The 27973-nt window shown below is 44.3% G+C and overlaps 1 protein-coding gene across 1 annotated transcript; it reads right to left on the minus strand.

Moving 5' to 3' along the window:
• Window positions 1-1842: 1842 nt before the first annotated feature.
• prelid3a (PRELI domain containing 3A) lies at window positions 1843-27962 on the minus strand. Its single transcript, XM_078215686.1, has 6 exons — window positions 27739-27962; window positions 21290-21458; window positions 18594-18683; window positions 17688-17758; window positions 13633-13735; window positions 1843-4411 (listed from the first exon to the last, which is right to left on the minus strand). Exons 1-6 carry the CDS (start codon window positions 27768-27770, stop codon window positions 4265-4267), a joined length of 612 nt encoding a protein of 203 aa, XP_078071812.1. The 5' UTR covers window positions 27771-27962; the 3' UTR covers window positions 1843-4264.
• Between the last annotated feature and the right edge of the window lie 11 nt (window positions 27963-27973).

The raw sequence follows: 27973 nt of genomic DNA on the forward strand, positions 1-27973 counted from the left end.
CAAAACTGCTCACAATGTTCCAAATGAGGTCTGACCAGAGCCTTATACAGCCTCAGAAGTACATCCCTGTTCTTGTATTCTAGCCCTCTCGACATGAATGCTAACATTGCATTTGCCTTCCTAACTGCCGACTGAACCTGCACGTTAACCTTAAGAGAATCTTAAACAATGACTCCCACGTCCCTTTGTATTTCTGATTTCCTAAGCATTTTCCCATTTAGAAAATAGTCTATGCCTCCATTCCTCCTTCCAAAGTGCATAACCTCACTCTTTTCCACATTGTATTCCATCTGCCACTTCTTTGCCCACTCTTCTAACCTGTCCAGTCCTTCTGCAATCCCCCTGCTTCCTCAATACTACCTGTCCCTCTACATATCTTTGTATCATCTGTAAACTTAGCAACAGTGCCTTCAGTTCCTTCCTCCAAATCGTTAATGTATATTGTGAAAAGTTGTGGTCCCAGCACCGACCCCTGAGGCACACCATTAGTCACCAGCTGCCATCCTGAAAAAGACCCCTTTATCCCCACTCTCTGCCTTCTGCCAGTCAACCAATCCTCTATCCATGCCAGAATCTTATTTTTAAGATCATGGGCACTTAACTTAATTAACAAAGATACAAATGTCTGGGGTCACGTACCAACCGACTCAAGAACAGCTTCTTCCCTGCTGCCATCAGACCTTTGAATGGACTTACCTTGCATTAAATTGACCTTTCTCACCATCAAATCATGTGATCAGCTCTTAAAGCAACCTGCAACTCTTAAGGATATAACACCAATACCTCTACTTTCTCAGAAGACTGAGGAAATTTGGCATGCCCGCTACAACTCTCACCAACTTTTACAGATGCACCATAGACAGCATTCTTTCTGGTTGTATCACAGCTTGGTATGGCTCCTGCTCTGTACAAGACCGCGAGAAACTACGAAGGGTTGTAACGAAGTGCAGTCCATCACTCAAACCAGCCTCTTACCCATTGACACTGTCTACACTTCCCGCTGCCTTGGAAAAGCAGCCAGCATAATTAATGACCCCACGCACATTCTCTCTTCCGTCGGGAAAAAGATACCAAAGTTTGAGGTCACGTACCAACCGACTCAAGAACAGCTTCTTCCCTGTTGCTGTCATCAGACTTTTGAATGGACCTACCTTGTATTAAGTTGATCTTTCTCTAGCTATGGCTGTAACACTACATTCTACACTCTCTCATTTCCTTCTCTATGAATGGTATGCTTTGTCTGTATAGAGTGCAAGAAATAATACTTTTCACTGTATACTAATACATGTGACAATAATAAATCAAATCAAATACCGAACGCATCAACTTCGTTAGGAACACACAGCGGTGAAGTTGAGGCATCGGAAAAAGTGCATAAACCTCTGAATGGCTCATATCCAACCCTTCGGGCATTACCTGCCCTGCACACGGCAGTATGCAGATCGTGCATTGGGCTTAGCAGCTATCTCAGAACACAAAGCTGGGGGGGAAACAAGTCATCCTCAATCCAGAGGGGACAATGTCAGCAGGTGCAATCCCAGCATTTACACCAGGGTCATGACTACAGATTTTCTGGGCTCATTATCTTTAGTTTGCTTAAGGAGAAGGTAAGGAGTAGGAGGAGATCATATTGCCCCCAAGCTTGCCCCATCAGTCAATAAGATCATGGTTGATCTTTAATCTCACTTCCACTTTCCCACCCAATCACCACATACCTTGGATTCCTCTAAAAATTCCTCTCTTGCATTGTACAAAATATACACGCAGCTCAAAGGAATTTGCAGTAATGTGGTTTGATACAATCCAGTTACTAACATCGGGTGGTGATAATAATGAGACTACTTCAAAGAAAATATTCTTTAATTTTGAGCACATTTCAGTCAATACTTCAAACAAATATAGCCATGTTCAATACTAAATTATATTACTTTAAACAATTAGATTAGAATGAAATTAAATCATTTAGGAAATGTATGCTAAGTACTTGCTTGCAGTACAGGACTTAAATATTGCTGTAAAGGGAGTCATGTTGCTGAAGTTTTCTTCTTGTACTTATCAGGTCGAATGCCAAATATCAAATGTTCACAGTTTATATCGCTGGAGAAAAGGGTGCTGCGTGGTTGAAAAATCAACACTGATTGGACGGCATGGTGGCACAGTGGTTAGCACTGGAGCATCACAGGGCCAGGGACCTGGGTTCCATTCCAGCTTTGAGTGACAGTATGGAGTTTGCACGTTCTCCCCGTGTCTGCGTGGGTTTCCTCCAGGTGCTTTGGTTTTCTCCCACACTCCAAAGATGTGCGGGTTAGGTAGATTGACCATGCTAAATTGCCTCTTAGTGTCAGCGGGATTAGTAGGGTAAACACATGGGGTTACGGGGATAGGGTGGAATACTTGTCAGTGCAGGCTCGATGGGCTGAATAGCCTCTTTCTGCACTGTAGGGATTCTATGATTGGACGAGGCATCGCCATGGAGAAGGCAGTGGGAAATCATACACTCCCAAAGCTCCTGGGCCATTCAGAAAAGATGCAAGGCTTGAGCATATTCCTTTTGCTTGCAGAGTTTGGGTTCCTGCACATGGATGTCTGTCTCCATAGAGTACAAAGCGTAAGCCACTTGACTCAATCTTCAATTGGTAGTTTGGGGAGCTATTCGCAAACTCGGGACCATTCAGCAGAATCTCATTAACAGGAGACATTGGCCGATATTTTATGACTTCGCTCGGGCGGGGCTTGTAAATTCCTGCATGAGGCCAATGATGAATTCCGTTCTGCGATCCGCGCCCGTCGCGATTCTGGGGCGGGCGTGGCGGTAAAATTCCAGCCATTGTGGCTTGGGTTTTGCTAGCTGGTTGAGTACAGACTGTACTCTAACTACTACATGCTGTTTGATTCAATCAGCCAACCACTGGGATAGGCATGGTCCAGGTAACTGGCAGCACACCAGTGGTGAAATCCATACACAATGTGTGGTAGGCAGCACGCCCTTGTGGACTGATTCCAGTAAAGCGGAACGTACCATTTGCGGAGCCCTTGTTTGGCAGCAGCCGCCCACAACACTGACTTAACCTGTTATTCAAATGTTTGAGATACTTTGCCTGTTCCAGGGTAATTTGAAGTAGACCAGCCACCTTTCAGGTCCAAAAGTGGCCTTTGACCCACCTCCGAGTTTGAACGAGATATTTGGTCAAATGTTTGGAAGTTGGCATTTGAGCATTTGTCCCGGGGAGTGCAAGAGGAAAAGCTTTGTCTCCCTTTCCAGCAATATGTTAAAGTCGTTAAAATGTCAAGCAATGAGTGCTGGAAAAAGTTACAGGAGTAGATTTGCACAATAAATCCTTCAACCCCATTATGATGGGAGCACTGCAACAGACCGGTTTTGACGGAAAGGAAATTATCCAGATGTGACCTGATGTAAACATACCTGTCACTTTCCCAATCAATTCAACACAGATCAGTTTGAGGATCACTGGTCACATCACTAGAGTTCACATTGATAGTTCTAAGTCTAAGGGTTTTGCTTTTAGTTTAGTTAGGGCATCATGATTGGCACGGGCTTGGAGGGCCGAAGGGTCTGTTCCCAAGCTGTACTTTTCTTTGTTCTTCAGTCAATGTAGGAACAAATTTGAAACCAAATTGAGGAGAGAGGTTTTAATAACAAGCTGCAGGGTGTACAGTATCCCTCTGCCCCGCTACCACAACTCATCTGGACGCATCTTCAACAAATAAATACCTACCTAAATTCCAGCATAAACATTGGTTTTTAAAAAAGTAATAAAACTTACCGATAAGGTTACAAGACTATGTGAACATAATTCTGAAATACATACACATCATTCTGTTGTTTCAAAGCCTAAGGCTTACAGCAATTCCACTTTCAAGTATTAGTCCAATAGAGGTTAAGTGCAAGACAGTGCGTAATTCAAGTTTAAAATTTTGTCCATTGGCTCTAAGTCCACTAAGAGGATGTTTTTTAAACATGTACTGGGATAATTTACCTGTACAGATCTGAAGTCTGACCACTGAAGGACATTACAAAAACATGACTTTGTTTTCTATGTAAAGAATCCCAAATGTGGCATCCCATATTCACAGGCTTGCCTGCTGGTCTGTTTTATTTTTAAGAAACTGAAAAGTTTTGAATGCTGTTTGATACATTCCTGGGCAACTTTGCAGCTTATATTCTTCTCTGAAAAAAAAGGCATGCGTTGCATCTTAAAATGACACAGAACGTAAGTTACTAAGTGAATCTCCTGGACTGAAGTCAAAGGGTGGCACAGCAGTGAGCTGACCACAAATCTTTGGCAGCTGCTGCAGCTATTTCTGGCTTCATGTTTTCTCGGACAGACACTGCCACTTCTTCATTCTCCACATTTATCTTGGCTAACGTCCACTCCATTGCTTTGCAGCCCTGAAAGCAAACAGATTGGAAAGGGAATAAACAGAAAATAGGACGGTAGAAAATAAAGCCCTATCAAAACCTTCCATTTGAACAAAAAAGTTCAAACCTCACGCTCTTCAAATGTTGTGTAGAATATATTGAATATTGCATCTAAAAACGCATCTAAAACGGCAAGACATTTTGCATCCTCCTGCGTTTTGCAGGCATAATGCAATTCCTGAGTCACCCAGTAGATGGCACTTGATTTGCTACTTGAGACACAATTTAGATAAGTTTGTTATAGGATTGCCGGTTCAAATAAGTATAAGTTATTTCAAGCATTCGTGCAATATCAGGTATAGCCCTTAAAGCACAGATATGAGAATATGTCATAAATAAGTGGACTAGAATTTAACTTTTGAGAACTGGCCCAAGGATTACTCAATATTGCACATACATTTTTAACAATTTAATTCACCAATTTATATTCCAGGTATCAGTTTTGCAGCACTTAACGTATCCAAGACAACAAGAGGATTAGAAAATGGAATGGAAATCCAGTAAACAAAAGCAGTTAAAACTCAAGGCTTCGGAGTGAATGTTTAAGCAAATTGTGGCTGTGAATTAAAGCTGAAATCCAGGAGACAAATAGTTACATTCAAATATTCTTTCCAGTACTTAGCTCCTTAGGGTGGCACGGTGGTTTGCACTGTGCCAGGGACTCGGGTTCAATTCCAGCCTTGGGTGACAGTCTTGTGTGGAGTCTGCACATTCTCCCCGTGTCTGCGTGGGTTTCCTCCGAGTGCTCCGGTTTCCTCCCACATTCCAAATGTGTGCAGGTTAGGTTGATTGGCCATGCTAAATTGCCCCTTTGTGCCCCAAGGTGTGTAGGTTAGGGGGATCAGCGGGCCAAATATGTGGGGGTTTACGGGGATGGGACCTGGGTAAAATGCTCTGTCGGAGAGTCAGTGCAGGCTCGATGAGCCAAATGGTGTCCTTCTGCACTGTAGGGATTCTATGATTTAATTGATTAAAATAAGCATTTCCCCTTAACCGAGCTTAGAGAGGACACTGGAAGTTGGACAGAAGATAACAGTCTTCTTAGGGAAACAATGGCTGCCATTATTAAATAGGTACTGGACAGATTTAATAACAAAATAACACTGGCAAATAACACTTGCATTCCCAAATTTATAGACAAATACACAATGAAAACAAACCACACACAAATAAGAAGCTCAAAGGTAAATGCTGATGCATCTATTTCAATGAAAGGGTATTATGATAAAATGTTGCTAATTAACAGAAATCCTAATTCTATAAATAAGTCTATATTATATGGACATACATTGCTTTCCACCATATGCAATAAGTATATATTGTCACTTCCAAAAGCCTTTTAAGAGTTGTAAATAGTTAAAAAGTAAAGGCTAGTTAGACTATCTCGCTGGCTCAATCTACATCACAGATTCACTCCACTTAATCGAAGAGAATTTCTTCCATAAATACTCCACGATTCCCAAATCGAACAAAAGAAAACTTATTTGCCCGTTGCCAACTCCCACTGATTAATCCTAACTAGTCACTTAAGGGAAGCTTTCCTAGTACCTGGCAGTGCAGGAACCATTGTCTGCCAATGAGGTGATCCAAACATAATGCGTGTAAGCAACATAGTACGGCACCCAGGTTTCCTTGGTCACTCCACATAGAACAGTCGGTTGGGGGTGGAGGGCAAGGAGGAAATAATACTGCGAAGAATGTAAGTTGGTTTCAGGAATTGGGAATGAAGTCCACATTATTTACTGGCTGGACTCATAACTGGTCCAAACCACAGATCAAAGTGAGAGTTCTGGCAGATGCTGCAATAGGAATAGAGCCAGATTTTTACCATGGTCATATTGAGGAGACTTTTGGCTGTTCTTCAGTCTTGAGATAAAACTTCTGTATCCAAGGCACACAACACAGCCTCCTCAGATAACAGAAACTGTAACTCACCCTGGATCTTTGAGCTGAAGACGCGTACTATAATTAAAAAATCTTGAACAAATATGCATCAGTGTTCCATACAGTATAATTACTTGCAAATTGCTTTCTACATGGCTATTACATAGAAAAATCTCAAACTAATGTGCATATGAAGTTGCTAATGAGATTTGTAAACTGCAGAATTGACAGCTCAGGACTCTAACATGATGTACTGCCACTCCCAAAGTTAGCCCAAGATGAACTGCACCAGCTTTTTAATAACCCATATGGGACAGATGTTAGAATCAATACATTTATCCAAACATGCAACGCTTAGAAAATAAAATGCACAGAGCTGAGAGAAACTCAAATCAGTCAACGTTTCCGACACAACGTAACACAGCAAGCTCTAAAGTGGATAAACATGCAAACTTAGGCAGGCGACCCATGCTACACAGACAGGAGCCCCTTCCTTGTAATAAAACGCCATCAGATTGTTAGGTATTTGAAGAAATAAATAAATAGTTACCACGGGGGAAGTGCAATATGCAGAAGTGAAAGCTGTTAGCTGACAGCAGAGTTTTGAATTATCCACTCAATAGCATCCCACCCCTAGAGCAATACAGAAGAGGAATATCACACACAGAAGAATAGGTACATGTTTGACGTATTTTCACCAAATGATTAAACAAATCTGCTTAGGATCTCCGAGAGAAAAAGGTAAAAGGAATCAAATAAATTCTTCACACAGTGCCTTCCATGCTGAATCTTACTGTTTTTTGTGCACTTGACAGTCAGATGAGGTGTTTAGCCATTTTCAATTGCAGCATTAATTAGGCCTGCAGTGCTTCGTATAAGAATATCATTAAGTAGCTCTGCTTCTGCTGCGTTGATATAGGTTCTGTAGAGGCAGTCATTATTAGATAATCCTTCCATTAGTCTCTACTTGTATGAATTTTAGTAATGACAATGATAAAAGTAGAATAGAGACTTTGGGTGGCAGGGTAGCAGTGGTTGGCACTGCTGCCTCACAGCACCAGGGACCCAGGTTCGATTCCAGCCTCGGGTGACTGTCTGTGCAGAGTTTACACGTTCTCCCCGTGTCTGCACAGGTTTCCTCCGGGTGCTCCGGTTTCCTCCCACAGTCCAAAGATGTGCAGGTTGGGTGGATTGGCCATGCTAAATTGCCTCTTCCTGTCAGGGGGACTAGCTAGAATAAATGCATGGTGCCATGGGGACAGGATGGGATTGTGGTCGGTGCAGACCTGATGGACCAAATGGCCTCCTTCTGCACTGTAGGGATTCTATGATTCTGTGATATCTGTGCACATTAACACAACTGTCTGTAAAGGATATTCTTTCAACTAATGGCCCTTCTGAGATTTTGAAGCTCTGACTCCCCCAGGAAATAAGCACACTCAATGTTCAATGTCCTTTTATTGGAGGAAGCAAGTTGGTTTTGAATTATACCATTATTTACCAAACTCTAGCAATGGGCTGGTGACGGTATCAGACCCGCCATGTATAAGAACATTGGGGCAGCAGTGATCAGTAGAACTAAGCTCATTAACAAAGTTAATGTTAAGGCTCGATTTTAGGAAAGGAAATTTTTTAAGGGGTGGGGTTATGTTAATTGGGATGTGATAATAGGTAGAGTAAACTGGGCTGCTGATGACAAATGGAAGCCACACAAATGGACAAGGAATACATGCAAGTCCCTGAGATAAAAAAGAAGCCTGTATGTTAAAACAAAACAAAAATGGATTAATAGCGATGTCCAAAAACTAAGGGAATATAAAAAGATGCATTTGCAAGCACCTTTCATGATCTCAATTTGCACACAGCAAGCTCCCCACAAACAGCAATGTGCAGATGACCAAATAATCTGCTTTTGTAATGTGATTGAGGGATAAATACTGGTCAGGATTCCAGGGATAACTTCCTTCTCTTTTCTAAGTAGGCGACACAGTGGCAAGCACTGCTGCCTCACAGCGCCAGGGACCCAGGTTCGATTCCTGGCGTGGAGTTTGCACGTTCTCCCCTTGTCTGCGTGAGTTTCCTCCGGGTGCTCTGGTTTCCTGCCACAGTCCAAAAGACGTGGTGGTTAGGGTGCATTGACCATGTTAAATTCTCCCTCAGTGTACCCGAACAGGTGCTAGAGTATGGCGACTAGGGGATTTTCACAGTAACTTCATTGCAGTGTTAATGTAAGCTTACTTGTGGCACTAATAAATAAACTTTAAGTAGTTTTATACGACCTTTTAGGTCCACCTGAGGGGGCAGACGGAGTCTCAGTTTACCGCCTCATCTGAAAGATGACACCTTTGACAATGCAGCATTTAATCAATGCTACACTGGAGTGTCAGCTTAGATTCTGCTGATCAACTCACTAGATTGGAAATCAAGTACTTTATGAAATGAAACTAAATACTCTCTGGCTAAATATAAAAGTCAATTGAGGGTAACGAAATCAGATTTCGCAAATGATCAGAAATAACTGAGAAAAACGGCCTGTCCCATTCACTTATATTCGGAGACAGTGATCAAGTACTACTTGATAAGGGGGCATAAGTTTAAGGTTGCAGGGGCAAGGTTTAAAGGAGATGTACGAGGCAAGTCTTTTTACACAGAGGGTGGTGGGTGCCTGGAACTCGCTGTCGTGGGAGGTAGTGGAAGCAGATATGATAGTGAATTTTAAGGGGTGTCTGGACAAATACATGAATAGGATGGGAATAGAGGAATATGGTCCCCGGAAGGGTAGGAGGTTTTAGTTCAGTCGGGCAGCATGGTTGGTGCAGGCTTGAAGGGCCGAAGGGCCTGTTCCTGTGCTGTAATTTTCTTTGTACACAGGGCCAGGCATAATGAGGCTGAGAGATGGCGGACATGCTGAATGGTTACAAGATTTAGACTAGCATTCCGGTGCAGGACTGATGCGAGTGTTGCACTGTTGGAGGCGCCATCTTTAAATCAAATCTCCCTCTTCCCTCTCAGGTGGATATAAAAGATTCTGGCAATATTTTGATGGGCGGCACGGTAGCACAGTGGTTAGCACTGTTGCTTCACAGCTCCAGGGACCTGGGTTCGATTCCTGGCTTGGGTCACTGTCTGTGTGGAGTTTGCACATTCTCCTCGTGTCTGTGTGGGTTTCCTCCGGGTGCTCCGGTTTCCTCCCACAGTCCAAAGATATGCGGGTTAGGTTGATTGGCCATGCTAAAATTGCCCCTTAGTGTCCTGGGATGCGTAGATTAGAAGGATTAGTGGGTAAAATGTGTCGGGATATGGGGGTGGGGCCTGGGTGGGATTGTGGTCGGTGCAGACTCGATGGGCCGAATGGCCTCTTTCTGTACTGTAGGGTTTCTATGATTCTATGATTTCTATGATTCTATGAGAGAACCTCACTGCCCTGGCCAATACTTATCCTTAAATCAACAACTAAAACAAAGTAGAACCTGTCACTATCACATTGCTGTTTGTGGGGGTCTTGCTTATGCTTCCTACATCGGCTCTATTTCAAAAGCACTTCACTGGCTGGAAAGAAAGAATACAAGAAAGTCAGGTAGACTTGCATTTATATTGTGCTTTGCACAATCACTGGACATCTCAAAATGCTTTACAGCCAATGAAGTACTTTTCAAGCACTTCTTACTTGTTGTAGGAAACATGGCAGCTAATTTGCACTCCTCAAAGTCCCACAATGAGGGACTGTTGGAGTAATAATGTAGTAACAATGTAATAATGACCAGAATCAGTTTTGTGATGACAATTGAGGGATAAATATTTTTTTTATTCATTCGTGGGACATGGGCGTCGCTGGCCATTTATTGTCCATCCCTAGTTGCCCGAGGGCAGTTGAGAGTCAACCACATTGCTGTGGCTCTGGAGTCGCATGTAGGCCAGACCAGGTAAAGACGGCAGATTTCCATCCCTAAATGACATTAGTGAACCAAACAGGTTTTTCCGACAATCGACAATGGTCATCAGAAGATTCTTAATTCTAGATATTTTTTATTGAATTCACGGTTAGCCCCCTGACACTAAGGGGAAATTTAGCATGGCCAATCCACCTAATCTGCACAGCTTGGACTGTGGGAGGAAACTGGAGCACCCGGAGGAAACCCATGCAGGGAGAACGTACAAACTCCACACAGACAGTGACCCAAGCCGGGAATCGAACCCAGGTCCCTGGCACTGTGAGGCAGCAGTGCTAACCACTGTGCCGCCGTGATGTACAACATCTCGGTACAGCAACAACTAGAATTATGTTCATTGTCAGTCTACTCACAAGATGGAGAACACTGTGATCTGGAGAAGAGGGCCAGCAGAATGATGCCTAATCTTAAGAGTGTAGTTATCTGGATAGACATACAAGTTTGCTCATTTTTAAATTGAAAAAATAGACTTCAAAAGGCAAATGCTTGAGATCCTGTAAATGATGAAGGAAGAGGAGTCGTTTTGGGTGGGCAGGTTATTTGAACTAGACAAGGAGGCAGGAAGCAGAGGCACCAACTCAAAATAAAGGAAACAGAGTAGAAAGTGCTTAAGCAAAAACAGAAAATGCTGGAAAAACTCAGCAGGTCTGACAGCATCTGTGGAGAGAGAATAGAGCCAACGCTTCGAGTCTGGGTGACTCTTCGACAGAGAACTTTGTCAGACCACAATGCTATCAGACCTGCTGAGATTTTCCAGCATTTTCAGTTTTTGTTTCAGATTCCAGCATCCGCAGTATTTTGCTTTTATATTAGCAAGTGCTTAGCTTGCAAGTATGTGTGATGAGTGTGGATTACTGCAGAGTTGCAAAAGGAAGCTGATATATTCCAGTGAATGGAAGGCATCTCATTCTAGAAGGTCGATGTGCCTATCGTACCGGGTCGGTGGTGACGTTCACGAGGGGTCATAGGTTCAAGGTGAAGGGGGGGAGGTTTAACACAGATATCAGAAGGACATATTTTACACAGAGGGTCGTGGGGGCCTGGAATGTGTTGCCGGGCAAGGTGGTGGAGGCGGACACACTGGGAGCGTTTAAGACTTATCTAGACAGCTATATGAACGGAGTGGGAATGGAGGGATACAAAAGAGTGGTCTAGTTTGGACCAGGGAGCGGCGCGGGCTAATTGTTCCTTGTTTCTCGTTTCAAGGCTTCATTCTATGATCATCTTGCTGGTGCCAGTACAGAGCGAGACTGCGGATAGTTGGGAACCTGTCTCGGGGGCAGGGAATTCATATGGTGTTCGTGGAAGTGGAAATGAATAGGGCTGGGAAGCATTTTCCGATCAGGGCCAGTGTGATCTCCTGGACTCGTTTCGATCGCCTCAGGGGGTCGGAGAGGAATTTCCCAGATTTTCTTTCCCCATATTGGCCCTGGGGTTTTCACTCTGGGTTTTCGCCTCTCCCTGGAGATCACATGGTCTGGAATGGGGGGGGGTGGGGGTGAGTTAATAGGTTGTGATGAACAAAGCATCGTAGCTGTGAGGGACAGCTCGGTGGATAGGATATTGGTATGTAGATAGGCTGGAAAATTGGGCGGGGATCCTGGATTCAGGATTCAATCCTGGACCGGGGAGTGGCACGGGCTTGGAGGGCCGAAGGGCCTGTTCCTGTGCTGTATTGTTCTTTGTTCTTGCCTGCCATCAGTTACAGCAATCTTCGGGAACTACAGCAGTCTTCTGGAGATTTCTTGATTGATCAGGACGGATCAGAGGGGAATTTTCCCAGCATGTTATTTTTCACTTTAAATGGCTTCAGGTTTCTTACTTCTGTTCTTTTCCTCTTCTAAGGTTATTGTGCATCGCTGGCTGAGTGTTGATTGTCTATGTAGGTTGCACTGTGTCTGGTCTTCCTTCAACATGGTTACGATTCAGGTAATTCCATAATTATTCAAAGGATACCAGGAGAGAGCACCACTAGAGCCCAGTATTTCCTCCCAAGGTTGGGTGAAAACTGCACATAATGTCAGATATTAACTATCCAATGGACTCAAAACCAGTCAGTAGCTCAGACCTGCATTAGTTAGCTGATGGCAAATGCAAATTAGTACATAAAATCAAAGGTTATGGGGAAAAAGCAGGATTAGGCTATTGAGTTGGATGATCAGCCATGATGGTGATGAATGGCAGAGCAGGCTCGAAGGGCCCAATGGCCTCCTCCTGCTCCTATCTTCTATGCTAGAATGTTGCAAGATAAATCGAAGGGTCTAAATGGTCTCCTTCTATTCCGATGTGCATAGATGTGGAGATGCCGGTGTTGGACTGGGGTGGACAAGATGAGAGGTCACACGACATCAGGTTATAGTCCAACAAGCTTAATTGAAATCACAAGTTTTCAGAGCTCTGTTGGACTATAACCTGATGTTGTGTGACCTCTCATTGTGTGTATAGAGCGGGCGACTAACAAAGCCAAGCTCAACCAACTTGTGAGATCAGGGATCAGACTTTGCCAGAATAACTCGTGCATTTAACAAACCACAAAGACTTCAGAAAAAAAGTTTCTAAGATCTTCTCACCACCCACTTTGTAACCCCTTATCGATTCCACTGCATATTCATTTCTGCAGCTGGGAGGTAATGACCCAAACCACCACTCGTGTTGCTGGAACCAACCACCACAAATCATGCAATTACAAGTATATCGCACAGATTTATCTTGTCCAATTTGTTTGAGATCAGGAGGAGATCAAATGTTCACCATCCCATTACTGAACCACTCAAAACAACCCAAGGAAGTGACCAATAACATTTTAGATGAAAGGTGAAAGTGAGTGGGGTTGGAAGAGGAAGGTATATCGACTTTTCATGTGACTTGCCTTTTAGGAAAGCAAATCTATCAAATTGAGACCTATTTTAATCAGTGACAGTGGTTTCTCATCTATTCCAAACCTAAAGATTAGAAGCATTTGGGCTGCAAAACTGGGCAATGGCACGGTGGTTAGCACTGCTGCCTCACAGAGCCAGGGACCCGGGTTCGATTCCCAGCTTGGGTCACTGCCTGTGTGGAGTTTGCACGTTCTCCCCGTGTCTGCATGGGTTTCCTCCGGGTGCTCCGGTTTCCTCCCACAGTCAGAAAGATGTGCTGGTTAGGTGCATTGGCCATGCTAAATTCTCCCTCAGTGTACCCGAACAGGCGCCGGAGTGTGGCGACTAGGGAAATTTCACAGTAACTTCATTGCCAATGTAAGCCTACTTGTGACACTAATAAATCAATAAAATACAAAAGGCTCATGCCCAATCAGAATGGGTTTTAACATTGTGTTGACCAAAAAGACATTAATTAAAAATTAAACTGTACGCATACCTTTCCTGCATTAGCAGAAATTGTGTTGGCCATCAATCCTTCCAAATAGTTACTTAAGATAACTCCTTTCACTGTGATTATTGCTTCCTGGGTCAAAATGGTCCTAAAAGTCAAGACATAAGCGAGCCAATAGTTCAGTTGTCCTGTTATGATGTCACAATATTCACATTTTATATTTCTTGGCATAATTAAATCCATAAATGTTTGAATTTATTAATTGTATGCCCTCAAAAACCCAGATTTAAACCAAAATGAATCAACTTTACATACTGTAGACCAATCTCCCTCAAGTTTGTTTTTTCAGGACCAATTGCAATTTGATTCATTCAAAAGTAGATTTGCCGAATAGTATAAATTCCAGGAATCGGAATTTGGAGTTTCAACATTTGGTTGCATAGAAACTAGAAGCAGGAGGAGGCCATTCGGCCCTTCGAGCCTGCTTCGTCATTCATTATGATCGTGGCTGATCATCAAATTCAATATCCAATAACAACACCCCCCAATATCCCTTGATCCCTTTAGCCCCAAGAGCTATATCTAATTTCTTCTCGAGAACAGACAATGTTTTGGCCTCAACTACATTCTGTGGGAGTGAATTCCACACATTCACCACCCTCTGGGTGAAGAAATTTCTCCTCACCTCAGTTCTAAACGGTTTACCCCTTATCCTCAAACTATGACCCCTAGTTCTGGACTCCCCCACCATCGGGAACATTCTTTCTGAATCTACACTGTCCAACCCTGTTAGAATTTTATAAGTTTCGATGAGATCCCCTCTCACGCTTCTAAACTCCAGTGAATATAATCCTGACCGACTTAGTCTCTCCTGATATGACAGACCTGCCATCCCAGGAATCAGCCGGTAAACCCTTGAAGAGAGTTACATGCCCTCTTCAAGTACAGAAGAGAGTTGTATTTAATGCAGTATGCAATATTCTCTGATGCCATGAAAGAAATCATAGAAGTGATTCAAAAATCCAAGTCCTTATCATTGTGATGGACAGCACAGTTCAGTTCTAATCCCTCCAATTGTTTTGTCATATCTTTACATCTCTGCAACTTTGGCTTCAATAGCAGACTCCTGCATTAGCTTAATTTAGCTGAAAATTAAAGTTTATAGCCCCTTAAGTCTGAAGCCACCATCTCCTATTAAATCATAGAATCTACAGTGCAGAAGGAGGCCATTTGGCCCATCGAGCCTGCACTGACAACAATCCCACCCGGGTCCTATCCCCGTAACCCCATATATTTACCCTCCTAATCCCCTGACACTAAGGGCCAATTTACTATGGCCAATCAACCTAACCCACACAGGTAGGTAGTGGAAGCGGATACGGTAGTGACTTTTAAGGGGCATCTTGACAAGTACACGAATAGGATGGGAATAGAGGGATATGGTCCCCGGAAGGGTAGGGGGTTTTAGTTAAGTCGGGCAGCATGGTTGGTGTAGGCTTGGAGGGCCAAAGGGCCTGTTCCTGTGCTGTAATTTTCTTTGTTCTTATCTTTGGACTATGGGAGGAAACTGGAGCACCCGGAGAAAACCCACACAGACACAGAATGTGCAAACTCCACACAGACAGCCACCCGAGGTTGGAATTGAACACGGGTCTCTGGTGCTGTGAGACAGCAGTGTTAACCACTGTGCCACCGTGCTCGGGTTTTGTTTCGAGAATTATCGTGAAGCTAACAGCACTCACTATCATTGTGAAGAAAATTGAACTGTCATTTCCAGATTATACACATGTACAGTTAAACGCAGAACACTAGAAATCGAGTTGCCCTGCTGCTCTTGGTCCGCACTGTAACAGTACCTCGATAATGGACTCAGCATTGAAATCAATATGAAGGTGTGAAGTTGCATTAGAGACCCATCAATTATTTACTAAACATAACAGAGGAAGTCCTGATGCAGTCAGGGGCAAGTGGGATTTTTAATAGTGTGATCAGTCATAATTACTTCCCAATAACTTCTCTGGCCCTGGGATCATTTAATTTCACAAGTGTGGAATTCCAGTCATCAAAATTTAATCAGTGTTGAAGGTTTTATTTTTAAATGTTAATTATTTTAAACCCTAATTTAAATCTAATTCATACTTCCTGGTTTATACTCTACGTGGGATTGATTGAAGTGTCTCACTATTGCTTGCCCAGCTCTCACATCACAGATACTCTGTAATGAGTGCCACAATGGTTCCCATGTCCCTTGATGGACATTGACTGCTCAGTATCCTACAAAAACTCACTGGGCAGCTGTGAACATAGCCAATGGCAAGCACCATTTATAATAAATTATCAGTGGCCAAATTCACCTCCAATTCGATTTTCAAGTTTGCTGATGACACCACCGTAGTCGGTCGGATCTCAAACAGTGACGAGACAGAGTACAGGAAAGAGATAGAGAATCTGGTGAACTGGTGCAGCAACAATAATCTCTCCCTCAATGTCAACAAAACGAAGGAGATTGTCATCGACTTCAGGAAGCATAAAAGAGAACATGCCCCTGTCTATATCAACGGCGACGAAGTAGAAAAGGTCGAGAGCTTCAGGTTTTTAGGTGTCCAGATCACCAGCAACCTGTCCTGATCCCCCCATGCCAACACTATAGTTAAGAAAGCATTACCAATGCCTCTACTTTCTCAGAAGACGAAGGAAATTTGGCATGTCGGCTACGACTCTCACCAACTTTTACGGTTGCACCATAGAAAGCATTCTTTCTGGTTGTATCACAGCTTGGTATGGCTCCTGCTCTGCCCAAGGCCGCAAGGAACTACAAAAGATTGTGAATGTAGCCCAATCCATCACGCAAACCAGCCTCCCATTCATTGTTTACACTTCCCACTGCCTTGGCAAAGCAGCCAGCATAATTAAGGACCCCACGCACCCCGGACATTCTCTCTTCCACCTTCTTCCGTTGGGAAAAAAATACAAAAGTCTGAGGTCACGTACCAATCGACTCAAGAACAGCTTCTTTCCTGCTGCTGTCAGACTTTTCAGTGGACTTACCTTGCATTAAGTTGATCTTTCTCTACACCCTCGCTATGACTGTAACACTACGTTTGGCACTCTCTCGTTTCCTTCTCTATGAACGGTATGCTTTGTCTGTACAGCGCGCAAGAAACAATACTTTTCACTGTATGTTAATATATGTGACAACAATAAATCAAATCAAAAGAGAGCAGGAATAGAGAAGTGGAAAAATGGTTTCCCCCCCCCCCACCCCCCCCCTCCAAACCTCGCCAACTGCCTTAACCATCTGTAACTCTGTTCTGCCATTCACACATTCTGATCACTTAATGAACACCTCTTTCAGCCATAGAAACCCTACAGTGCAGAAAGAGGCCATTCGGCCCATCGAGTCTGCACCGACAACAATCCCACCCGGGTCCTATCCCCATATCCCTACATATTTACCTGCTAATCCCTCTAACCCTCATATTTACCTACTAATCCACGCATCCCGGGACACTAAGGGGCAATTTAGCTTGGCCAATCAACCTAACCTGCACATCTTTGGACTGAGGGAGGAAACTGGAGCACCTGGAGGAAACCCACGCAGACACGGGGAGAATGTGCAAACTCCACACAGACAGTGACCCAAGTTGAGAATCGAACCCAGGTCCCTGGAGCTGTGAAGCAGCAGTGCTAACCACTGTGCTACCGTGCCGCCCCTTCTTTAAGCTCATTTATATTCCCTTTGTCCTATTACAGCACCCCACCCCCCCCCCCCCCCCCCCCCCAGCCTCAGAATATAAATCCTTTCTGATTTTCCTAATTCTTAGCTCTGACGAAGGGTCATCCAGACTCGAAATGTTGGCTCTATTCTCTCCCCACAGATGCTGTCAGACCTGTTGAGACTTGCCAGCATTTTCTGTTTTTGTTGGCAAGCACCGTTTGTTTGCCACTGACTACAACGTCAAAGCCATTGTTTAAAACAACCAGGTCAATTTAAACGTTGTTTCTTTAAATAGATAAAAAATCTAAAACAAGATATAGCCTATAAAATAAAACAAACTAGTCTTATTCCAGATCGTTTAATAAAATTACATTGAACTCACTTTTCTGGATTCTCAGGATGAGGTCGATATATCAGCCTTTCATCAACTGATACGAGGTTACTGAGAGTTATCTGTAACAAAGGAATTGAATAGGATTGGAATGTATATGAAACAATAAAATCCCATTCACAGGATCCGTTCTTCCAGCATCAAATATACAGACCCCCAAAACCTGTGCACAGACATGAAAAGGTTAAAGACAAAAACATTAAAGCCTCTCCCTTGACTTTGAAGAGTTGTTTAATATGACACACAGGTTAGAACAGAATGGCTAAACGGGTGAAGGGTTTCCATCAACATTGGGAGGGGTAATAATTGTAAGTCATTTTGGAGCAAAGGAAGGAGAAGTGAAGACATGTCTACCTTTCATCTGTTTTCCCTGGAATTATTGGGTCTTCGGTGGAACCTACCCTCAGCTTCAGGGAAAATTCTGTAGGATTACAGGGACGGGGTGGAGTGGTTGGCCTGGGTAAGATACTATCTCACAGAGTCGGTGCAGACTCGATGGGCTGAATGGCCTCCTTATGCACTGTAGGAATTCTATGACTCAATGATCTCCATTTAGTGTGAAACATCTCTGAGACGTTTAATATTCGGTAAATTACTGTTTCTCTATATTACAGAAGGATTAGATCATGTACTAAAGAGCCATTCTTGAACCTGTGAGTAAGATATACTGGTATATTCTCCTGACATTCTCTGTTGCGGTGTCTTGTTGAAGGGATTTCTATGATTTATTGCTCTTGCAGTTTTCAGATTGTGCACACAATTGTGTGGGCTTGGATAGGAACAGCCTATAATCTTTAGCAGCAAGTCTTAGTTGCAAGGAAGAGGAAGAAATAGCCTTGTGTATTTGAACATGATGATGCAGATGCTCCATGGCATTAGGAGTTTCAGAATACTTACGTTAGAAGAACTAAGTTCCATTGTCCGTTCAACTGGATCTACAACAGAATGTTCTTTAATGTACGTAGTAGTCCTGCTCGTACCTAGGATCTAGCAAAAACACATCAAGTGGGAATAAAGCTACTCCACTGTTACCTTTATTTCACTTCAATCTGTATGTAACATTGACAATTTCCACTGAATACAGAACTAGAACCTAACGCAAGTTTCGAGGAGTTAAGTGGATTTAATCCCAAACATGTTGTCTTTTGGGGATTGGTATCCCCACAAATGTGAATATAATTACTGGGGGTTTGAATCTGTTTTACAACAGTGGGTGCTGGATTAATTTCTTTACGACACACCTTACTGCCAACTTTGGAAACACTGCCACATTCGTAGCTTGTTTACAAATCATCGTAAGGCGGCTGTTAGGTCCATTCATTCGTTTGAATAGACGAGGACAGCACTGGCACGAGTCTTAAAATGATTTTCTTTTATTGAACAGAAACATAGAAAAACTACAGCACAAACAGGCCCTTCGGCCCACAAGTTGTGCCGAACACATCCCTACCTTCTAGACCTACCTATAACCCTCCATCCTATTGAGCTCCATGTACTCATCCAGGAGTCTCTTAAAAGACCCTATTGAGTTCGCCTCCACCACCCCTGACGGCAGCCGATTCCACTCGCCCACCACCCTCTGCGTGAAAAACTTACTCCTAACATCTCCCCTGTACCTACCCCCCCAGCACCTTAAACCTGTGTCCTCTCGTAGCAGCCATTTCCACCCTGGGAAAAAGCCTCTGAGAGTCCACCCGATCTATGCCTCTCAACATCTTATACACCTCTATTAGGTCTCCTCTCATCCTCCGTCTCTCCAAGGAGAAAAGACCGAGCTCCCTCAGCCTATCCTCATAAGGCATGCCACTCAATCCAGGCAACATCCTTGTAAATCTCCTCTGCACTCTTTCAATCTTTTCCACATCCTTCCTGTAATGAGGCGACCAGAACTGAGCACAGTGCTCCAAGTGGGGTCTGACGAGGGTCTTATATAGCTGCATCATTATCCTCGGACTCCTAAACTCAATCCCTCGATTGATGAAGGCCAGCACACCATTCGCCTTCTTAACCACCTCCTCCACCTGCGGGGCCGATTTCAGAGTCCTATGGACCCGGACCCCAAGGTCCTTCTGATCCTCTACAGTACTAAGAGTCTTTCCCTTTATATTGTACTCCTTAAAATTAACATGACAAAAGCAAAGAAAAAGCGAACTTGGAGACTGGCTTCTCAGCCAGTCCCTGGACTGAACTTGAACGCACTGAACTGGATCTTAAAACACTGAACAAACACACACTAAAATCCAAACTATATTTAAACCCTTATCTCGGTATTGGAAGTGTTTCTCGCAGTCTGCCTCCATCTTAGAAAAACAGTCCTTGCAGCTGCAGTTATGCTGTTGTTTGCCTGCATTGTGTACCCTTCAGGTATGCAGTCAATTTTTAGCTAACCTTTAGCCTTCTGATTCTACATGTAGTCAAGTCAGCTACAATTGTCCAGCTTGGCAGAGTTAGCTGCACAGGCAGAAATATCTGAATGAAGTCTGCATAGACTGAAGCAAACAGGGTTGAGCAGACTTAGCTACAAAATACATAGACTGAGACTGGAACCTTCCCAACTGGTTTTTGTGTTGCCACTACACAGAAATGTCACACTCCATACAACTGTTTACATGCACACACAGCTTGGATAGCTGGATTTGAAGCACTGTATCTATGTAAATAATACGAGGGGTTAGGCAGGTTGGCCAAGTTACTTGGACTCTCAGTAGTTAGCACTGCTGCCTCACAACATCGACTCTGGCCTTGGGTGACTGTGTGGAATTTGCACATTCTCTCCATGTCTGCATGGATTTCATGATGTGGAGGTGCCGATATCCACTCCATCTGACGAAGGAGCAGGGCTCCGAAAGCTAATGGCATTTGCTACCAAATAAGCCTGTTGGACTTTAACCTGGTGTTGTTAAAACTCTTACTGTGCATGGACTTCCTCCGGGTGCTTCAATTTCCTCCCACACTCCAAAAATGTGCAGGTTAGGTGGATTAGCCATGGTAACTGTGTGGGGTTACGGAGATAGGGCAGAGGAGAGGGCTCTGGGTGGGATGCTCTTTTGTTGCATCTGTGTCGACTTGATGGGCCAAACGGCCTCCTTCTGCGCTATGGAGATTCTATGATATTTTCACACAGATTACCCAACATCCTCACTATAAACCTAGACCCGAGCTCTTTGAGTATGAATTAGGCACATGGAGTTTACCAAAGGCAACATACACACACATGAATTAGGAGCAAAGTAGGCCATTTGGCCCCTCAAGCCTGCTCCGCCATTTGATAAGATTACAGCTGATCAGATTGTGGTCTCAGTGTCACCTTCCTGCCTGCTCCTGATAAAAACCAATAGTCATTAAACAAGTCAAAGTATATGTTACTGCCCCAATCTTCACAGAGGGAAATATTTCACTTTAATATTGTTCCAGTTTTAACTCAGAGACCAACCTATCTGCAGACTAACTGCGTCAAACCTTTATGGATCTGGACACTTACAGTCCGTATCAATGAAGATCTTAGATCTTTTGGCTATTTTGCACAAAGAATATTAACCAACGGTATGAAAATTAACTGAAAATAATGTACAAAGCGCTGCTGACAGACTTACAGCCATAACAATGCTGGGGAGTCCCCACTCGGTGCTAAGCAGGCGTTGGCTGTGCAATCTTCCATCAGTATCAAGGTTTCTCTCCAACACATCCACTCCCACCACGTTGGGGTTCATGGGATTAGGGTATTTTCGCATTGCAGCTTTGATGACCGTCTCCCATGGATGACTGAAGGACACAAATAAGTACAAGCACGTTGTATAGGAACTGACACTACAAGAGCAGGAACAGAACGGAGGAAGTGGGGACAAAAGAGGTCCATTTCACAGAAAGAGGGTTACAAAAATATTACCCAAGCCAAGCTTATGATCTGCTGAGATTCATGTCTACAATAAATACTTTAAGTGTGCGCACGCAGAAATATAGCATCACAAAGTGTACCACAGCATAGAGCTTTTTAAAATTTGTTCATGGGATGTGGGCATCGCTGGCTGGGCCAGCACTTGTTGCCCATCCCTGAGGGTGTTTAAGAGTCAGCCACATTCCTGAGAGTCTGGAGTCACACATAGGGGCGGCATGGTAACACAGTGGTTAGCACTGCTGCCTCACAGCTCCAGGGACCTGGGTTCGATTCCCGGATTGGGTAACTGTAAGTGTGGAGTTTGCACATTCTCCTCATGTCTGCGTGGGTTTCCTCCGGGTGCTCCGGTTTCCTCCCACAGTCTAAAGGTGTGCGGGTTAGGTTGATTGGCCATGCTGAAATTGCCCCTTAGTGTCCTGAGATGCGTAGGTTAGAGGGATTAGCGGGCAAATGTGTAGGGATATGGGGGTAGGGCCTGTGGGGGATTGTGGTCGGTGCAGACGCGATGGGCCGAATGGCCTCTTTCTGCACTGTAGGGTTTCTATGAGATAGGCCAGATCAGGTAAGGATGGCAGATTTCCTTCCCTAAAGGGTATTAGTGAACCGGGTTCAAATCCAGCCTCAAGTGACTGTCTGTGTGGAGTTGGCACATTCCCCCTGTGTCTGCATGGGTTTCCTCCGGGTGCTGCCGTTTCCTCCCACAGTCCAAAGATGTGTGGGTTAGGTAGATTGGCCATGCTAAATTGCTCCTTAGTGTCAGGGGGATTAGCAGGGTGAACACGTGGGGCTACGGGGATAGGGGCTTGGTGGGAGTGTGGTCGGTGCAGACTCGATGGGCCGAATGGCCTCCTTCTGCACTGTGGGATTCTATTTTCCCATAATGTGTACCAAATGCACTGATAGCAGCACTAGGACTGAAGATACCAACATCTCCCAATGCCTTTAGCTCACTCAGTCTGAGAGGAGAGAACTTGTCTGGTCACCTACAAGTCAGAAAGAACTCTTCAAACTATGTTTAACCTTTTCAAACAGAAATATGCAAGAGGGCAGCCCAACGGAGATGGGCAGAGTGGCGGAACAGGCCCAAAAGGTTAAATGGTCTAATCCTTGCTCCAATGTTTCTAAATTTAATACTAAATATACGCATTGGAAATAAAACATCTGCAAAGAAATAGAGGTCAAATAATATGAAATTAATACATGAGTATTAGGTTAAAAGCTACATCATGGATAAACTCACTGTTAAAAAATATTTTAACAAGAGTCAAAACTTGCTTCCAAAAACAGCAAGGTTCGCTCACAACAAGCTGAATTCACGGGTAAGAAATGCACGCAGCCAGAAAGTGGTATTCTATGGCTCTTGCACATTCACAGTAACTTCACTGCAACGTTAATGTAAGCTTTACTTGTGACTAATAAATAAACTTTAACTTTACTTTAGCATACGCAATGCTTGTCCTGATAAGTAAAACCACAAGCAGATAAGATAATGCTGGGCCTCAAGACTTATCATCTTGGCAGATGCTGTACCTTGACTAAGCAAAATTGACCAACTTGACTTATGTAAAGTCAAGTTTTCAAGAATAAATTCAAAATAACATTTTGGAGAAATTGAGTGGGCATCCTCATTATAACAGGTCATTTCACCAAATATAGGATACTAATTAGGGGTGGTCTATTATTGATCAAATGAACAGCGTCCATGTAACAATTGCTTCTTGGCCATTTGTCTCAATGGGCAGCACGGTGGCAGAGTGGTTAGCACTGCTGCCTCATAGCGCCAGGAGCCTGGGTTCAATTCCCGGCTTGGGTCACTGTCTGTGTGGAATCCGCATGTTCTCACCGTGTCTGTGTGGGTTTCGTCCGGGTGCTCCGGTTTCCTTCCACAGTTCAAAAGACGTGCTGGTTAGGTGCATTGGCTGTGCTAGATTCTCCCTCAGTGTACCTGAACAGGTGCTGGAGTGTGGCGACTAGGGGATTTTCACAGTAAATTCATTGCAGCGTTAATGTAAGCCTACTTGTGACACTAATAGAAAAAAAACAGATCAAGCGTGAGATCGTGCTAGCTTGGATTTTGAATGTCTCTTCTGAGAGGGCCATGAATTGGATTCAACTAGAAATCTTTGGAGCCAGCAAAGAGATGGATTAGGACTTGCCCTAACAAGAGTTCTTTGCAACTCTGAGAAAGGAATAAGTTTTATCAAAAAAAATACAATCCCAAAATTCATTTTAAATATCTCAACCCAAACTTTAATCTTCAGATTTGTTAAGTTTCTCATAGTTTTACTTCAGATCTATTCTTAACCGAGCAAAGACTCTGGAAAGGGGGTGGCCACTTTGAACCGAGATGCAATTTTTTGTGAATCTTGGGAATTCTCTATCCCAGAGGAGTGTACTGGCAGGGATGTCAAAAGTAGACACTGAGAGCATGTTTCTCAATATCTGGTGATGTCTAGTTTTAGATCTAAAACTAGGGGGCACCCTTTCAGCATAAAGAGTCTGGGGAAATGCAAAATTGTCCATTTTGGCAGGGAGAATAAAAAAATAATCTTATCTAAATAGTGAGAGTTTGCAGAGCTCTGAGAGGCAGAGGGATCTGGGTGTCCTAGAACATGAACTGCAAAAGGTTCGTGAGTGGGCACAGCAAGTAATCGGGAAAGTTAATCATTATTGTTTATTGCAAGGGCAATTGAATATAAAAGTAGAGTGGTTATGCTTCAGTTATGCAGGGCATTGTTGAGACGACATCTCCAGTACCGTTACAGTACTCAGTACTGTCCTCAGTACCGTTACAGTACTGGAGATGTTGTCTGTACTGTTACAGTACTGGAGATGTTGTCTGTACTGTTACAGTACTCAGTACTGTCCTCAGTACCGTTACAGTACTGGAGATGTTGTCTGTACTGTTACAGTACTCAGTACTGTCCTCAGTACTGTTACAGTACTGGAGATGTTGTCTGTACCGTTACAGTACTGGAGATGTTGTCTGTACTGTTACAGTACTCAGTACTGTCCTCAGTACCGTTACAGTACTGGAGATGTTGTCTGTACTGTTACAGTACTCAGTACTGTCCTCAGTACCGTTACAGTACTGGAGATGTTGTCTGTACTGTTACAGTACTCAGTACTGTCCTCAGTACTGTTACAGTACTGGAGATTTAAGACAGAAATGGGGAGGAATTTCTTCTGTCAAAGTGTACTGGAGTCTCCTTACCTAGGATGTATGTAAATACATTGAAAGTAGAATCATAGAATCCTACAGTGCAGAAGATGGCCATTCGACCCATCAAGTCTGCATCAACTACAATCCCATCCAAGCCCTATTTCCGTAACCCCACACATTTACCCAGCTAATCCCCCTGACACTAGGGTCAATTTAGCATGGCCAATCAACCTAATCTGCACATCTTTGGACTGTTTTGGAGGAAACCAGGGCACCCGGAGGAAACCCACGCAGAGAAAGTGCAAACTCCACACAGACAGTGACCTAAGCTGGGAATTGAACCCAGGTCCCTGACGCTGTGAGGCAGCAGTGCTAACCACTATGCCACCGTGCCGCTAATTAGTAATTCAGAGAAAGTTTACTAGACTAACATCTGGAATGGGAGCCATATCTTATAAGGATATGTTGGACAGGCTCGGCATGTATTCCCTGGAGTTTAGAAGAGTAAGAGGTGACTTGATTGAAACACATGAGATCTTGAGGGGTCTTGACAGGATGGAATGGATAGGATGTTTCCTCTCTGGGGGAATCTAGAACTAGGGGGCACTGTTCAAACATAAGGGGCCACCCATTTAAGACAGAGATGAGGAGGGTCCCCAGCCTTCGGAGCACACTTCCTCAAAAGGTGGTGGCAACAGAGTCATTGAATATTTTTAAGGCAGAGCTAGATAGATTCTTGATAAGCAAGGGGTGAAAGGCTCTTGGGACAGGGGGGATGTGGGATTGAGGTTACAGTCGGATCAACCACGATCTTATCGAATGGCAGAGCAGGTGCAAGAGGTCAAGTGGACTAATTCTGTTCCTAATTTCTAAAATCGTATGTCTCCCATTTAAGACAGAAATGAGGAGGAATTTCTTCTGTTAAAGAGTTGTATACTCTTTGGCATTCTCCTTGGCAGTGGATTAAATGTATTCAAGATGGAGTCAAAGAACAAAAAACAGTGCAGCACAGGAAACAGGCCCTTCGGCCCTCCAAGCCTGTGCCGCTCATTGGTCCAACTAGACCATTAGTTTGTATCCCTCCATTCCCAGAATGCTCATGTGACTATACAGGTAAGTCTTAAACGATGTCAGCGTGTCTGCCTCCACCACCCTACCCGGCAGCGCATTCCAGGCCCCCACCACTCTCTGTGTAAAAAAACGTCCCTCTGATATCTGAGTTATACCTCGCCCCTCTCACCTTGAGCCCGTGACCCCTCGTGATCGTCACCTCAAAACCTGGGAAAAAGCTTCCCACTGTTCACCCTATCTATTCCCTTCATAATTTTGTACACCTCTATTAGATCTCCCCTCATTCTGTGTCTTTCCAGGGAGAACAAGCCCAGTTTACCCAATCTCTCCTCGTAGCTAAGACCCTCCATACCAGGCAACATCCTGGTAAACCTTCTCTGCACTCTCTCTAAAGCCTTCACGTCCTTCTGGTAGTGCGGCGACCAGAACTGGACGCAGTACTCCAAATGTGGCCTAACCAGCATTCTAAACAGATGCAACATCAGACTCCAGCTTTTATACTCTATACCCCGTCCCATAAAGGCAAGCATACCATATGCCTTCTTCACCACCTTCTCCACCTGTGCTGCCACCTTCAAGGATTTGTGGACTTGCACACCTAGGTCCCTCTGTGTTTCTATACTCTTGATGGCTCCGCCATCACACAGATTTTTGATCAAAACACAAGTCAAATATTTGGAGGCAGACAGGAAAGCAGAGTTGAGACCATCCGCAGATCAGCCATGATCTTATTGAATGGCAGAGCAGGTTCAAGGAGCTGAATGGCCTACTCTTGTTCCTATTTCTTATGTCTTATGTTACGACAGTGTTCAAGAAAATTTAAGGGAATCAAGGGAAATAGGATTTGGTTTGGAAAATGGAATCGAAGTCAAGGATTTGTACAGTCTGATTAAATGACAGAGCAAGTCGAGGGGGCCTAGTCCAACTCATACTTACATTTTTATCAAATCACATAAGGAGATATTAAGACAGATGACCAAAAGATTTGTCAAAGAGATCATTTATAAAAGACCCTCTTCAAAGAGGAGAGAGGTAAAGAAGCGGAGAGATTTAGGGGGGAAATTCTAGAGTTGTGGCTGAGTTAGCATAGCTGGCAGCGCAGACATTAAAATTTAGTATTTGCATGGGATGGAGGAGGGAGTATAGAGATATGGAGAGGCAAGGCTTTGGGGGGATTTGAAAGATTTGCATTTGGATGGCATCGCTGAAGAACAGCATGTAGATGAGAAGTAAAAGGAGGCAGTGCTACTGAATTGAAGTTCATCTCTGGGGAAAACTGGGGCCTTGATTCAAGGATTGCATCTCTAAAAATGACATCAGCAATTGGCACTACACTGAAATGTCAGCTTGCACATTTTGCAGAGTGGGCTTGAACCTTCAAAGAGTTCCAGCACTGAACCAAGACTGAAACTTCAAATTCCAGCTCTGAGTGAGATTGTTGAGTTTAGACAGTAGGTGTATTTACAGTCCGAATGCTCCATCAGTATAACTAACATCACCAAGCTATTCCCAGATAGACAAGGAGTGGGATACAGCTGCTAAAGGGAATGTGATAAACAATGACAGTGCTTCCCAATGGGAGATGTTACACACACACAATAACAAATGTTCTTGCAGTGTTTGCTGCAGTGCTGAGTGTCTGCAGACAACCACAGGGCAAGCTGCTGAGACTGGGTCAATCATCACTCAGATAGCACTCAGCACCCAATTCACACCGGCTCCTCTCACCCCGGCCCCGGTGGGCACCCAACCCGGCCCCGGGGGGGCAGGCACCCAGCCCGGCCCCCGGGGGGGCAGGCACCCAGCCCGGGCCCGGGGAGGGGGGGGGAGGGGGGGCACTCACGCCCCCCTGCGGGCCCGGGGAGGGGGGGGAAGGGGGGCACTCACGCCCCCCTGCGGCCCCGGGGATTTACCTGAACAAGTGCTCCGAGCTCCAGATCCTCATGTTGCCGCCGGGCCAGGCCGCTGTGCGGCGCTCACAGCACCGGGAATGAGCCGCGGCGCTCCCCTGTCCCTGAGGCCGGACAGTGAAGCCGCTCCCGCCGCCGCCTCCCCCGCTCCCTCACTCGGTACCGAGTCTCTGACAGGAGCCGGCAAGCGGGGCGGGGCCTCCGGCCTCTCAGCCAGCCGCGCCCCCACTCCGCGGCA

Source organism: Mustelus asterias, chromosome 7, assembly GCF_964213995.1.
Source record: "Mustelus asterias chromosome 7, sMusAst1.hap1.1, whole genome shotgun sequence".
Taxonomy (NCBI): domain Eukaryota; kingdom Metazoa; phylum Chordata; class Chondrichthyes; order Carcharhiniformes; family Triakidae; genus Mustelus; species Mustelus asterias.

Bases quoted from the DNA above. Each gene is read 5' to 3' on its own strand.
- prelid3a (XM_078215686.1), bottom strand. From the start codon at position 27,770: ATGAGGATCTGGAGCTCGGAGCACTTGTTCAG. The intron at 21,459-27,738 runs GTAAATCCCCGG...TGTGTCCTTCAG, and splicing joins AGCTCGGAGCACTTGTTCAG to TCATCCATGGGAGACGGTCA. The intron at 13,736-17,687 runs GTGAGTTCAATG...CTTGACTTTTAG, and splicing joins CATCCTGAGAATCCAGAAAA to GACCATTTTGACCCAGGAAG.